The following is a 14882-nucleotide window of genomic DNA, read 5'->3' as shown; positions in this document are numbered from 1 at the left end:
ATTTTTCAAAAACAGGGGACCAAAAAGAAAGAAAATCTACAGTGGTACCTCAACCAAGTAGTTACAACGTTTAAATATTTGGGAGTCAAAATTGACAGCTCCAAGAACGCTACCACAATGCAACAAACTCTATGGATAAAGACGAAACATCTAACATCCCAGCTGCAAGCAGTCCACAGAAAATATGGCAAATTCAGTCTCCTCCCTGCAATCCAGTTTTACAAAGCTAAAGTAATCCCGTCTTTAACATACGGCATGGATGCAATGCCTACAATCCCGTCGACGCTCTGGACCAAACTAGAAGGCTACATCTGGCGAACAGTACTGGGACTTCCTAAATCTAAATCTTCTGCAGCAATAAGACGTGAACTAGGATTACTTTCTATAGCTGTAGTGGTGACACAAAGTACGATTCAACTATTCAGAAAAATAAGACATCCAGAGAGTCTTCAAATATATCGCATGATCAATGAAGAAATCAGTAAGGGAAACAATAAGCTACTTAAAAACTGGGTTGAAATCCAGCAACAAAACCTGCAGGAGATAGCCTGCTCAGAAGATGAAATACTCGGGAATCCTCTAAGAATAAAATCAAAAATGGAGTGGTTAGATTGGACAAATACTAATGAAAAAGCATCATCAAACAAGTTGCTAAATCATCTACCACCCGTTTTTAACAAACTCAAAGAGCCTATGGAGTACTGCAAAAGATATCCCTGCAAGCTGTTAATGAAAACCCTATTGAAAGCCCGTCTCAATTTGCTTCCTACAAAAGAAATTTTAGCCATCCGAGCTGCCACTAACGAGAAAACATGCCGTCTCTGTAAAAATTCTGAAACTACAGAATCTGTAAGACACCTCCTGATGGTTTGCCCGGTGATCGCACAGGAAAGGAATGCCTTTTTTGGTCCCTTGCTTTTAAATTATTTCATCAATGACGAAGACACGTGGTGGAACCGCTTAATTACAGGAGCTCAAACTAGATGGCTAATTGCGACGGCAAAACTACTAAATATCAGCATGGAAAAGATCTCCCATCTCTCTGACATTTAACGAGAAATTCGCCTCAACTTTGATAAACTGTGGACGGTGAAACAATAACAATAATATTGCTCCAATCACCTATTAGCACATAACCTTCTACATTTTTTTTTCTTTCTTTGTCAGCTATATGTGATCACGAGAACTTCTTTTGTAAAAATCTAACAAAGATTATATACAAATAAAAAAAAAACAAAAAAAAAAATTCAAATAAATAAGCAAATAGAAATAGTGACTGAGGTCAAGGTTGCTAAAAGTAAGAACAAGACTGGTAAAGGAGCAGAAGCCCTTTAATTGACACAGAACTGGTAGGAAGACAGAGTTCATTGCAAGTGTGACTGCAGGTCTTTTCAAGCAGCTCAAGATTCCTCATTTGAAGTCAAACCGAGCAATATATATTATTGGCAAAAATAAGAAATGTGTGAATCTTTTTGGGCCCACATAGCATCTAGCACAGGGTTCTGCAGCCTTTGGCTCTCCAACATAGACAATGGCGGGGAATCTTGGCAGTTGTAGTGCAGTCATCTGTATCCTTTGGGTCAACAGATGTTCTAGACAGCAATTCCCATCAGCCCTAGCCAACATAGTCAAGGGTGAGGAATCATGGGAGTCATAGTATAAAACATGTGTTGAGTCAAAGGTTGCAGACCATTGTCATAGGGCACAACACTGGAGAGCTGCAGTTCGCAGACTCTGATCTAGCTGTTGACTAATTAATTGCAATGAAAAGTAAACTGGTCTTAATGCTCAATACCGTTTGAACACCCAGATTGTCACTATTCAAACCATTTTAATGTCGTTATTCCTTAATTGTGGAAAACCTCTCCCTAAGGATGCACCATTGTATAATTTGAGGACAAACAAACAAAAATGTCCGTGTGTAAAAGAGTTCTGGAACTTTCCATTTGTGGGTTTTATAAAGAAACACTAAAAGATGACTTATGCCATGTGACATCTATAATGAAATGTGAAATTAGATTAGTAAAACATTGGCCATTCTTTTGGGAGTCCACATGTCTAGTAATGGGATTGCTCGGGAAGTGCTACTTTTCCAGTGGCACTGTGCCCATGCCCAATGACATTCCTCACGCTACCATGGCAAACGCAGCTTTGGCTTTTAAATACCCGGATATATTCACTTACAAACATGATGCATTATTCACATCACAATATCACCACTCCGCAATTGCGGGCACTTCAATCTTATTTGAAAGCGACAATACAGAATGGAAAGAAAACAACGTGCTTAGCTGTTTTAGCAAACGCGCTTTAAAAAAACAATCGGAATACAAAAATACAAAGAATCAAATAATTTGATAAATAGTCCTGTAGTTTAGGATCTTTCATTTATTTATTTATTTATTTATTTATTTTTATTGGTTGGTTGATAATCAACCTTTCAATTTAATATATAACATAATTGATCACAGATTAAAACAAGATAGAATCAAGCTCAAAATCAGTATTCAGCAAAACCCTACAACCCCACTACTTCAACCTTCAATTGTTTCTCATTAACAGCAAAAAAATAATAAAATCACAATTCATATATATACATCATCTGAGTTTTCATCTAAAATCAATCCAAATAGATTCAAATTCCACATCATTAGAACCACTAGTAATCCACCAACAAGGGGGTATTAATTGCAAAACACATGTCATCTATTTAGGGGAAGATTAGGCTATACATTCAATTATCTCAAGATTTAGGGCTAGCAGAAATTGGACTGTGGCTATACGAACAGCTTGGAGAGGTGAGGAGAATATTCTAAACCAAAGTACATCTTTAGTTAAACAGTTATAGTTTTCGTACAGTTTTTTAAAATATTTACAACGTAAATCCTTTAGTGAGGGGCAACCTACTATCAAATGTTTTAAAGTTTCCTCGCACTCTGGTAATTGACAAAACCGACATTTATTTTCTTGTTTTGTTATTTGACCTCTTCGAGCTAAAATTTCTCTAGTGGGCCATAAATTAAATCTAAATCAAAGATATTTGTTTCTAAAATGGTGCGAGGGAAATTTAAGTAAATAGGAGGCTCCAACTCTCATTCTTTTCGTACCAAAAGGCAGGCCGCAGTAATCTTTGTACTGCAAGCAAAGCTCTAAAGTGCAGATCCAGTCATGCTGATATAGTTTTCTCTGGGCACGATTGGGATTAGTTAAAAGCAGTTCAATTGTTATATCGGCCTCTGCTAACAGATTGGTAACAAAATTTCTCCACTTATTGGGAAAAAAATGTGTGGATTTCAACATATATGTGGCCAATATATAAGATAAATCTAAACAATTAGTGCACAGCAGAAATTTCCTCATTAGCGAACACAGTTTCCATGCATAAAATACAAACATTGAAAGAGCACCCAACTCATATCGTATCAAAGGCCCTGGAGTTGAATTCGGTAACTTAAGCACTGACCGCCAAAATTTTGCCTCCAATCGATCCCAAAACGCACGGTCTCTTGGTAATTTAGTTTCTGAGCCGTATGTTATTATTGGTAAAACTTTTTGCGCATAATATAACAATGTCTGAGAACATGTAAATTTACCAAATTTTTGCAAAAGGACTTTAGCTTGACTTGTTAATGTTTGCAATTTTTGTTTTATATCCTGCACATAGGGGGTATCACACTTCAGATTATTAATAATCATTCCTAAGTATTTGTACTGCGGGGTGATAGAGATAAGCTCTTCCTGAAAAGTCCAGACGGACGATTTTAGGGGACGACATTTTTTTTTATTATTATAACATTGCATGATCTGTGTTTTGCTTAAGTTAATAGCCATATGATTTCTTTGAACATACAATGAAAGCCCTTGTAGTAGCCGCTGTAAACCAGCCGGCGTTTTAGAGATTAAAATAAGATCATCCGCATATAATAGCCATGCAATTTGATGAGGCCCAAGTTTTGGGGCATCTGAGTTGATATCAATAAAATTCTTACCCATGTCCAGTATAAATAGGTTAAAAATAGTAGCTGCCAGAATACAGCCCTGTTTCAGACCTCTTGCTGTCGCAATTTTAGTAGTTAGATGCCCAGCTAAAGTGGTTCTTATCTGAATTGCGGTATTTGTATGAAGAAGCGCAATCAATTTAACCACTGAACCAGGGCAGCCCATTTTAATCAATTTGCTAATTAGCAGATGTCTATCAATTGAATCAAAAGCCTCTTTAAAATCTACGAAAGCTAGAAACAAGGGCTGGTTGAGATATTCACACTTAGCTTTAATCGCATTGATTGCTGTAATGTTTATTGCCGTGCCTTTTCCTGCAACAAATCCGGTTTGAAATACATCAGCTTTACCAGCAGTTTCAATCCATGCTCGCAAGTCTCTAAGAATCAACCGGGCAAAAATCTTGCCCGGTGTATCAAGAAGGGCAATCGGTCTATAATTTGACGGGTCTTGTCTATTACCCTTCTTGAACACCGGGACAATAATAGAGAGAGACCATGATTTAGGTAATTGTTGAGTGCGTATGATTGTAGTGTAAAGTTGATACAAAATCCTTGTCCATAGGTTCGGATCTTGTTTCATCATATAATTAGATATCCCATCTGGACCAGGGGCACGCGAGCTACTAGATTTGGTAATGTAAAATAAGATGTCTGCTACTGAGAATTGCAAGGTAAAAGCTCCTGGATCACACTGACTAAGTAGTGAATTTGTAGTCTCAGGACAGGCATACAAATTTGCATAATGTTCAACCCATTGGGCCTCTGCCACATCATTGATTTGTAGTGAAATCTGCGTATTAGGGTTGGTCTTATTAATTAGAGCCCATATTTGCGCAGAGTTTTTGATCCCATCTTTTGGAGCATGTGTTCTCCATCAGTTTGGTAAAGAATAGCTCGATGGGCCTTCATCCAATTTTTATGTTTTGTTTTCAATGATTTAAGGGCTTGCCATTTAATTTGGGAGGGCAAAGATAAAACTACCCTTTTTTCTCTTCTAAACCAGGACTTTTGTTGCTGTACTTCCTTGTTAAAAGAATGCAAAGGGAAGTACTTTGTCTTCACCTTATTTGTTGTAGCAAATGTATGCAATAGGTCACTATACTCTAGTGACTTGTTGGATCCTAGTGTCTTTTCATACACAATTGTTTGTTCGAAGACTCTGGCAAATTTTGTCAGATTGTGTTCAGTCCAGTGGAGTCTATTCATACCTTTATTCACTAGTAGAGGATGGTATGTATTATATATCTCCTCTTTTCCCTGTGGAGCCGTACAATGCCATTTCGCATTCAATATGTTGTGATCACTGTCCTCAGTAGAGATCACACAAAACAACTTAATATCAAAGAATAGTTCACGATTAACATAAATATAGTCAATAATTGCACCGGAGTGACCTCTTTTCCACGTATACTGTGGTGGACTATCGGTCGGGCATGAACCATTTAACATAACCAAGTTTTTCGACTCAATAAAGGTGTTCCATAAGACCAGTCTGCTATCCCTGCGATTATGGGGAACATCCAGGCAGTGCAAATTTAAGTCGCCTGCCAGAATAATATGCGGGTATATAGGGAGTTTAATAATCTCTGACCATAACTCTTCCAGATCTTTAAAAAATGTTTTAGTGGATATTGCAACTGGATTCCAATATATATTTACAATCGCATATTTATGTTCTCTTATTGTGATGATTACCAGTTGGGTGTATCGATTTGGCGCAGACTGGTGTTCTAGAACAACTTCAGAGGACTTATTTAGAGCCACAAGGAGACCGGACATGGGCCGACCTTTCATAGATCGTATTGCCGGATTAAAGACTATTTCGAAGTTATCCCACACTGGCCGCTCCGTAAGCCAAGTTTCTTGAAATAAGATAATATCATGCTGCGATAACTCATTAGAACTATTCCTCAGTAAATGCCCATGTCCTCGAGTATTCCAACTTATCATAGACAAAAGTGGTGGGAGATGTTGCAAGGTAAGTTATGACTGCTTTGATACAGATTGAAGCATTGGGTAATAATTTTGATTACTCGACTGAGCACATAAGCCCTGTCTCTGATTAGAAATATAAGTCTGCATTGCTAGATGTTGCACCGCAGGAATAGGAACTTGGTTTGACACATCGGTGAGAAGCTCAAAACCTAGTTCATATATTTCTTGTTTAGCAAGCCACAATGTGTTTAACACCACTCGTGAAAACACCCAAAACCGTGCAACAGAAAGATCATTATCGCAGATAAATTCCACCAAATCAATATCGGAGGATTGCAGATCATCTAACGCAGGGATTTCAGCTAGAATTGCAAGTATACTAGAGCGATTTAAGTCATACTTCGCATAAGGTAAATCTCTGCACCGAATGATCAATGGATATAGCGGTTGTTTGGATGATATTTTCAAATTTTTTGATGGTAAAGACGGAAACTTGTCAGAGTGCAGCCAGCTTGTACCCAATGAGTGGTTTTGTTGTTGAGGATGTATATCAACCTTTGCAACAGGGCCAGCTGGATAACGACTCAGATCTTTTGATTGTGGATGCATGGTATGCTGGGCAACCTCTGACTTCGTAAGTAATGTAGCATTTTTGTTTAAATTGGTCATGTATTCTTGCACTGCGGTTTTAATTACTTGTTGTATTGGTATTTCAGATACATCAATTATGGGTTGTTTGAAAGACGCTGTATCAGCCGAATTAGTAGTAATTTTGGGGGGAGCAGACATTTTTTTTAAAGAAGGGGACCCAGAGATCAAGGGCATAATAAGTGGTTGTGCCACATGGTTCTTTTCTGTATGAACTGTTATATGGGATCTCTCTCGGATGTTAGGGTCTTTCAGTATCTCTACTTGGACATTCGAGGGTCGTTGTTTGGTCATATAGTGATCAATCTCCTTTCTAATTTCGTTCCGTCTGGCTTCAGCATTCTTATCTATGATCAGCTCAGGAGAACAAGATGATGGAGCTACAAAGATATCACACTCTTTTACTTGTACCACTGGACATAAGGGTACTAAGGGAAGTGAAGCTTGTGTGTTTGCCACCTTATCATGTTCAGCAGCCTCGACCAATGCGTCTAATGGGCCATAGGCTACTATCTGGGCCGGGCATGCCGTTGGCTGTGTACTATTTTTCTTACCATTAGCCAAGGTGTTATATTTTTTTTGTACTGCTTCCGCGGCCATGATGGTATGTTTCCTAGGCAAAGATAGGGCTTTAATAAAGGCTTTACTTGCTGAGGTTGTCGTTTTAGTTATATCTTTAACATTTTTTGTTTTTTTACTACTCGGGTTCTTTTTTGGTTTAGCTGTAATTTCGGGTGGCTTAGGTCCGTTAGATGTGAATATGTTAAACACTTGTTTGTCTCCGGGAACTATCAGGTCTAAGAGTGGTTTATCTTTTGGTGGTTCAATTTTTTGGAGCAATGAGAAATCGTCGTGAATTACATTGGAAAAGGCAGGTAAGGGCGTGAACTTCATAGGTAGTGTTTGTGTAATGGGCTCGGTAGGGGATTTATCAAGGATCAGTGATTTCTCAGAATTTAATTTTAGTTTTTTTCGGGTATTCATTTCGATACTGTGTTTAAGCGTTGCCTGCCAATGTAATAATTTCTCAATCTGTTTATCGTGTGTCTGCAGTTTTCGATCGAGTGTTTCAAACAGCTTAAAAAGAGAGGAAATGGCCAAATTCATGGCATGCAACGTGGTCTCAATCAAAATAGACGGGGAAATAGCTGGAGGCAAAATAGGGTCATCAGATGGTAGGACCGGAACATCCGGAATACGTCTAGGAGTGGGAGCAGCAAATGAAGCGACTAAACTATGTGCTGAGTCTGAGTATATGAAAGAAACTTCAGGTAGCTCTAATGAATTCCGACAATCATCTCCTTCCAAAAAGGAAGAGTTTGAACTCAGTTCAATTACTGCAGGTTGAGAATCCGCTAAACCAGCACAGCTTTTAATCAGTGGGAGGGGCGGGGGAACATGACAATCGTGTGGTAATATACTCCCACCCCGGACCCCCCCCGGTAGAACCTAAAGAGTTCAGACATGGTATTTGAGGCTCTTGGTTTCTATTGGAATTGATGTTAGACCCTGGGGATCCTGGTGCTTCACATATTATAGGCATTGAATGAGGCTCTTTTAAAAGGGGGATGACGCCTTCTTTAATAAGGGTGTTATCAGAAACTCCCAAGGAATTTTTAAAATTAGAGCCTTGGGCGTTTGTAGTAAACTTAAAGCAAGAATCAATTGATTTCCCAGTGAAGTCACAGGATAGGGGTTTTGTCTCAAAGAAGTAGCGTTTTATATCACCTGAAGATGTATGCCTATTGAGGTTAGAGGCACTAACAGGGTGATGCCTTCGGGGCGTACTACCCATTAATTGTTGTTTCTGGGTTTCTACATTTTCCTGGACCAATATTGGGCCATTCATCTTTGTACTTCTTAAGGTACGCATATCACCTTATACTAGTACAGTCACCAAATGAACTATACAGTTAGGTTTAAATTTTGAATAAACAAGTAGTTGTAAAACCAGGGTAAGTAGGTACTGCTAAAAGAGATGATCCGATAACAAGATAAAATCTTTAAAAATAGAGAGTTGAGCAGGAATCTTGAAAAAAACTAGGAACGGTACCTAAATAGTTAGCTTGGTCAGTAGATACATATATAACTTCGCCGTCTAGGGAACGCCCGATGGCTTAAGGAGCAGCCTTAGTCCGTCTCTCCTCCCCAAAGACCGGCTTAATTAATAGTTAATTATAATTTTCTTACTCAGAGTTGGATAAGTCGTGAAGTCAATACTTCCAGCCAACCACGCCGAACAGCCAAACAGCACCAGCCCTTCTGCCACCAGGGCTTACGCCGCGAGGGTGGCTTCACGGCTGCTTTGTAGCTCTTCACTCTGTCACGTGAGCCAGTCACGTGATCCTCGGCGGCCCCGCCTCCTGAGGACAGCAAGAGCCCTGTGCTCGCAGTGCTGTTCAGAGGGGGAGCGGCAGGCAATCCAAAAGCAATTAAAGGAGCGTAAACCAGCGTTCTTCGCCTCCAACAAACAGGCAATTAAATGCCTTCAGTCAACGCCGCTCGGGCGGCTTCACGGCTGCTTTGTAGCTCTTCACTCTGTCACGTGAGCCAGTCACGTGATCCTCGGCGGCCCCGCCTCCTGAGGACAGCAAGAGCCCTGTGCTCGCAGTGCTGTTCAGAGGGGGAGCGGCAGGCAATCCAAAAGCAATTAAAGGAGCGTAAACCAGCGTTCTTCGCCTCCAACAAACAGGCAATTAAATGCCTTCAGTCAACGCCGCTCGGGCGGCTTCACGGCTGCTTTGTAGCTCTTCACTCTGTCACGTGAGCCAGTCACGTGATCCTCGGCGGCCCGGCCTCCTGAGGACAGCAAGAGCCCTGTGCTCGCAGTGCTGTTCAGAGGGGGAGCGGCAGGCAATCCAAAAGCAATTAAAGGAGCGTAAACCAGCGTTCTTCGCCTCCAACAAACAGGCAATTAAATGCCTTCAGTCAACGCCGCTCGGGCGGCTTCACGGCTGCTTTGTAGCTCTTCACTGTGTCACGTGAGCCAGTCACGTGATCCTCGGCGGCCCCGCCTCCTGAGGACAGCAAGAGCTCTGTGCTCGCAGTGCTGTTCAGAGGGGGAGCGGCAGGCAATCCAAAAGCAATTAAAGGAGCGTAAACCAGCGTTCTTCGCCTCCAACAAACAGGCAATTAAATGCCTTCAGTCAACGCCGCTCGGGCGGCTTCACGGCTGCTTTGTAGCTCTTCACTCTGTCACGTGAGCCAGTCACGTGATCCTCGGCGGCCCCGCCTCCTGAGGACAGCAAGAGCCCTGTGCTCGCAGTGCTGTTCAGAGGGGGAGCGGCAGGCAATCCAAAAGCAATTAAAGGAGCGTAAACCAGCGTTCTTCGCCTCCAACAAACAGGCAATTAAATGCCTTCATTTATTAATGGCCTTGATAAAATGTGAGCAAACCTCTGTTCCTTTTTTACAACAACCCCACGTCTCTTTTCCCTTCCATCGAAATCTTTCATGCGCTTCAACCACCTCCGGCTTACACAGTTTGGTATCAGAAACAACCTTTGTGGCTGGAACTTAAAACCAAGTGTTCACGTCTCCAAATGTGCGGCATGGGAAGTAACGGATGGGTGCGTGCATGTATAGTGGAAAGCTGCGATTGTTGCCCGTAGAAGCACAACTCCTGCCATCCCTTCTCTTGCATTTTATTTCTACTGAGCGAAAACTTTGAACTATAAAATGATCACAAGTCAAAATTATATTTTGGCAAAATACGGTAGCCCATCCAAATTCCGGCATTAAAATAAATCACTAGTAAAGAATAAAAGCTACAGCATCCGTACCCTAAATTGGTGATCATTAATAAATGGGAACTGACAAGCGCTGGGAACATACCACCACCGTATGGCAATCTGATGCATAAACTAACCTACCAGGATTATAAGACATACAACCCACTAACCAATACCTCAAATTTCTGCATACTTAATTCACACAAAAACACACACCTCCACCTCGCTCGCAGCAAACCGCACAGACTTCGCCTCACCACTACAACAAACAATCAACACATAGATCGCGACGACAGCATGCGAGGACCCTCTTCGATCCTATATGCACACCCAAGCTCAGCGCACTGTGAAAACCGAAGTGAAGCTGCCAACAGTACACCACCTCTCACTTTCCTATGCCCCCTTCACCCACTAACCCACCCCATCCACCTTTTTGTTTACAGATCTGCCTCAGCGCCTGGAGACCAACTCCGTTGGTGACGGTGCATTATATAAATACCTTAATAAATGTACTTTCTAGCAGACAGAACTATGTGAACACATTTGGACAGTATTCCCATCTTGGAGCAATGCATTGCCAGCACTGATCCCGCTTGTCAAGACTTACTTTTCTAGAGCCACTGCGATGTCCTGGAAGCCGAGGGCAGTGATGTTGTTCTTGTCCCAGATGACGGTCCTGTTGACGGAAAAGAACATGAAATACAATGACTAGAGGTATAAAGTTGATAACAGCAAGTGGGAGAGCTTTCCCTTCCACAAACAAAGATACTGAGGAAAGTGGCTGCAACGGTAGCTTACTTTGGCAGTCCAATAGTACATTTGAGATAAATGTATATCAAAAGGTGAACAAGTTACGGAGACTTTGAGGACAGAAACTGCATCAACAATAAAAAAGTAGTGCTAATGTATCAAAATGACCCCTTAATAGAAAATAAACTCATTTTCTTACAGATCCCTAGTGCCAGGCAGGGGGACCCTTTTTTATTCATAAAGCTCTGGAGATGCCCAGCCTTCCCTTGCTGCTCCACTAGTGATGTTGATAGCCTAACAATGTGTCCTGCGCTTACACTGGAGAGCATGCGGGAACCTGATTCTATTTGGCACGCTCCTTGCCTACTGGGCAGACACGGGCAACACTGCGAAGTGAGAGCTAACCAAAGGCTGTGTGTGAACGGGAATGCTATTGACACTCTCTGTATGGAACCTACAGTGCACAGCCTTGGCAGAAATCTTTCAGGCTGACAAGTGGGCATGTTGACACGAAAATGAAATCAATACTTTGATGTTCTGCGTAGGGCAAGCACAGTGCAACTCATACCATCCTATCAAAGTGTGGCTTCTTTTGCACAATTATTCTTTTCTAGAAGGAGCTCCTGACTACCTTGAACAGTTCTCTTTACCTTGTTCCTGGTCTGCGGTTGAAAGTCCTTTGGGATTTCGCTACCACATAGGCTTCCTTATGAGCATTAAAAAAATATCGAGGTACCTATCTTTCCTTACCGAAGCTTGGAGTTGATCTGCAAGGCTTTTGCCAACATCTTTGCACCCATATCTCCCATAGCGTTTCCGCTAATGTCGACCTTCATTAGCGATGTATTGCTCCCGAGGGCGTTGATAATGATTGTGACGTCAGTCTTCAGTTTCGAGTCTGCTAGGGACAGTGACTGCAAAGGCTGAAGATGTAATGAACAGGTTAAGACACCGCATCCAACAACTTCCATCTCTGTTGCGTAACTTTTGGGAATACTGCTGCCCAGGGATGACATTGTTTAACGAGAAAAGTAGCACGGTTACCTTTCAGGAAAGACTGAATCCACAAGTGGGCATCGGGAACACACAGGAGCGTTGCTAGGGAGGTTTGAGGGGGCTATAGCCTCGGGTCTTTTGGTTGTAGCCCCGGATGGAAGCTCGGGGGCTACAACCAAAAGGCTAGCTAGCCCAGAGTCCCGGCATTAGCACAGCCACTGACCTTTTCCAGAACTAGCAACACCCCTGGAACACACAGTAAGTCTAATGTGTGGGGACGTGAGGATGCATAGCTATGCTTACCACAGCTAAACGTGCTACAGCGAAAATAAACGTGTTCAATACAATACCCCTGAAACTCGCCTTAAGAGAGAGAAACACAGAACTTTCAGCCCTACACGCCCCATAAATATACACCCCAATCGAAAAAATAAGACCACCTCTATAGGGCTTCTATATCAATCCTAGCGCCACCCTCAAAGGGTTACATGAAAATTAGCAACACACGTCAATTGTGAGCACATCCTAACAATAAAAGTGGAGAAAGTGTTCAACTTTCTGTAAGCCTGATTTTGACCAGGACCTTAAATGTACCAATAACATCCAGAGATGCCTTTTCTGCATAGTTGGCAAACACGGAAGTTGATTGCAGCATACTTATGGGTTCCACACTGGTTGTCGGCAAGAGAAGTGGAATAAATGTGGGGTTCACAACGAGGCTAAGTGGAATACTAACAACACATCTCTGCTTGTAAACTGTTTGCTTCTAGAGTGCAGCAAGACACTTTTTTTCAAATCCCAAAAAGCTTAACAAAAAAGTGTCCCGAGAGGTTTTTGTATATAAAATACCTGGCAGAATATTGCCTGTATTCGAAATCCAAAATTCATTTAGCATGCCTTTATTAGATGTAAATAAAAAAAAACATGATATGCAGAAGAATGGCAGGCAGACCTGAATTAAAAAATCGAGAACAGCAGTTAAATCGACTCAAAGACACGCGTGATTGATATTTCTCCTCTCAGATTTAGGGGGGGAAAGGCGACTCAAGGAATGGTTTATGGAGTGCGCGGAGGGATGCCTCTTGATTGTGGTCAGTGCCTTGTCAAGCAAAGCCATTACAGCATTTCTCTGTGAATATGGAACACCCGCCAAATGAACTGCTCTTTCTTTGCCCTTTATTAATGAGAGCGAGGGGCGGTTTAAATTGCTCAATGAATGTGACCCCAGAAACAAAGCATAACATGCACAGTACACAGTATGGACGTTCTTCTGTAGACATCGAATCCACAGTATTCCTGAACTCTGTTCCAAATCCAGGGAATGATGGATCATAAGGGATTTTAGAAAACAAAAAAATCACCAGCCACAAAAGGCACTGTGACATGAATATGGTATCAGCAAACTTACTGCCACCAACTACTGATTCCTTACAGGGGCAGAAGCCAGATCTGTATACCTGCATTAATCTGATATGCTTTACCAAAAGCCGAGGATGGAATTTTGTGAATTTTTATCACTGATCTCGACTCACAGATGAAAACAGTGTTGTCATATCGCTGCCCATTATTTTCCTGACCCTTTGTTTTGCCCCCTCCCAGTCCACTCTTTACTTAGCCCACAGCTCACTACCAGACATTAATGCCACAGTCTTCCAGTCAGTTATGGCTTACCTACCAGCTTAACTCCAGAATGACTGGGGTACACCCGTTTCTCGAACCGGCTGATTTTGCTTCTGCTTACGGATTTAATTCCAGCATATACCTCATCTCCTCCATCCAACTTTATTAAAGACTAAACCCGCTGTTTTCAGCTCGAACTAATCTGCTGCGGCCCAGTTCAGTGCACTTCAGCACCAGGCTTCCTCAACCCCATCATCCTCTCCCACCCCTACTCATGGATCCTTTGCTTCTGTTGGGTAACCCCACTCCACTCCACCCAAAACCCTTCAATAAAGCAGACGACTCATATGGTTGTCCTTTTCCGCATAGGCTACCAACAAAAGCCCAGAAAATGACCCCATGCAGCCTCCTCTCCACCGTCAGCTACTGTGCTTGCTCAGTGTAACTGGTAGCTCTTTATCAGGTCCATCCTCCACTTCCACCGACCCACACACAAGTCATTTATGCTGTATATACTTGTTAGGAAAGATTTTTTTTGCACCTTTCCCTCCATTGATTTCCTTAAAATGTCATTCTTTTTGCTCGTGTTAAACAGTGTCCTGACTTTTTGGAAGTCAAAAAAGTCTTCTGCTTTACTTCGCTTGCCTGTTTTGCTCCTTCGTATGGGGGAAACTGACTAGTTGCCTAAGACTGTCAGTACTGAGACATGTGCAGGGTTTTGACCCATGCTGAATCAATAGACTGGATAGACATGGGGATTAAGCCGTCGCTGCCCATTATCCTATCCCGGAATAAAAATAAATCAATAGACACGGTAGATGTGGGGTTGAGCTGTCGCCGCCCATATCCACGCCAGGATCTAGGAGAACCGCGCAGTTGCGCACACCAAGGTGGTCACCCAAGGTGCCACCCATTTTTGCCTATGTTATGAGCACAGAAGGGCACAGAGCCTAAAACCATTGTAAAAGGGGCAATGCTGATTGCCAAAAGCAACCCATAACTGGTGGGAATTCGTTTTCTTCAGGTCAAACATGGCTAATTTATGGGCACAAAATTATTTTACTGCAGAACTACACCAATGCTATTTGTTGAACCTGGACAATATACTTTCATGTAATATCTCTTGTTTGAAATGCTTGAATTCAAGACTGATCCAAAAAAATTGCATGCAGTACCTGCTTTTGACTGAGGGCGGCGCTAG

At 41.9% G+C, this 14882-nt stretch overlaps 1 protein-coding gene across 1 annotated transcript in view; it reads right to left on the bottom strand.

The window, feature by feature from the left end:
• The window catches only part of CARMIL1 (capping protein regulator and myosin 1 linker 1), a 1545633-nt gene that overhangs the window by 456329 nt on the left and 1074422 nt on the right, over positions 1–14882 (bottom strand). Inside the window, exons 21-22 of the mRNA XM_069613644.1 lie at positions 11816–11988; positions 10923–10991 (exon numbers count right to left, since the gene is read on the bottom strand). Coding sequence (XP_069469745.1) covers positions 10923–10991; positions 11816–11988 — 242 coding nt within the window. The remainder of the gene's footprint in view (positions 1–10922; positions 10992–11815; positions 11989–14882) is intronic.

Source organism: Ambystoma mexicanum, chromosome 5p (genome assembly GCF_040938575.1).
Source record: "Ambystoma mexicanum isolate Mex_15411 chromosome 5p, UKY_AmexF1_1, whole genome shotgun sequence".
NCBI lineage: Eukaryota > Metazoa > Chordata > Amphibia > Caudata > Ambystomatidae > Ambystoma > Ambystoma mexicanum.
The sequence above is the reverse complement of the archived record's forward strand: the minus strand, read 5'-3'. Positions and strand labels throughout refer to the sequence as shown.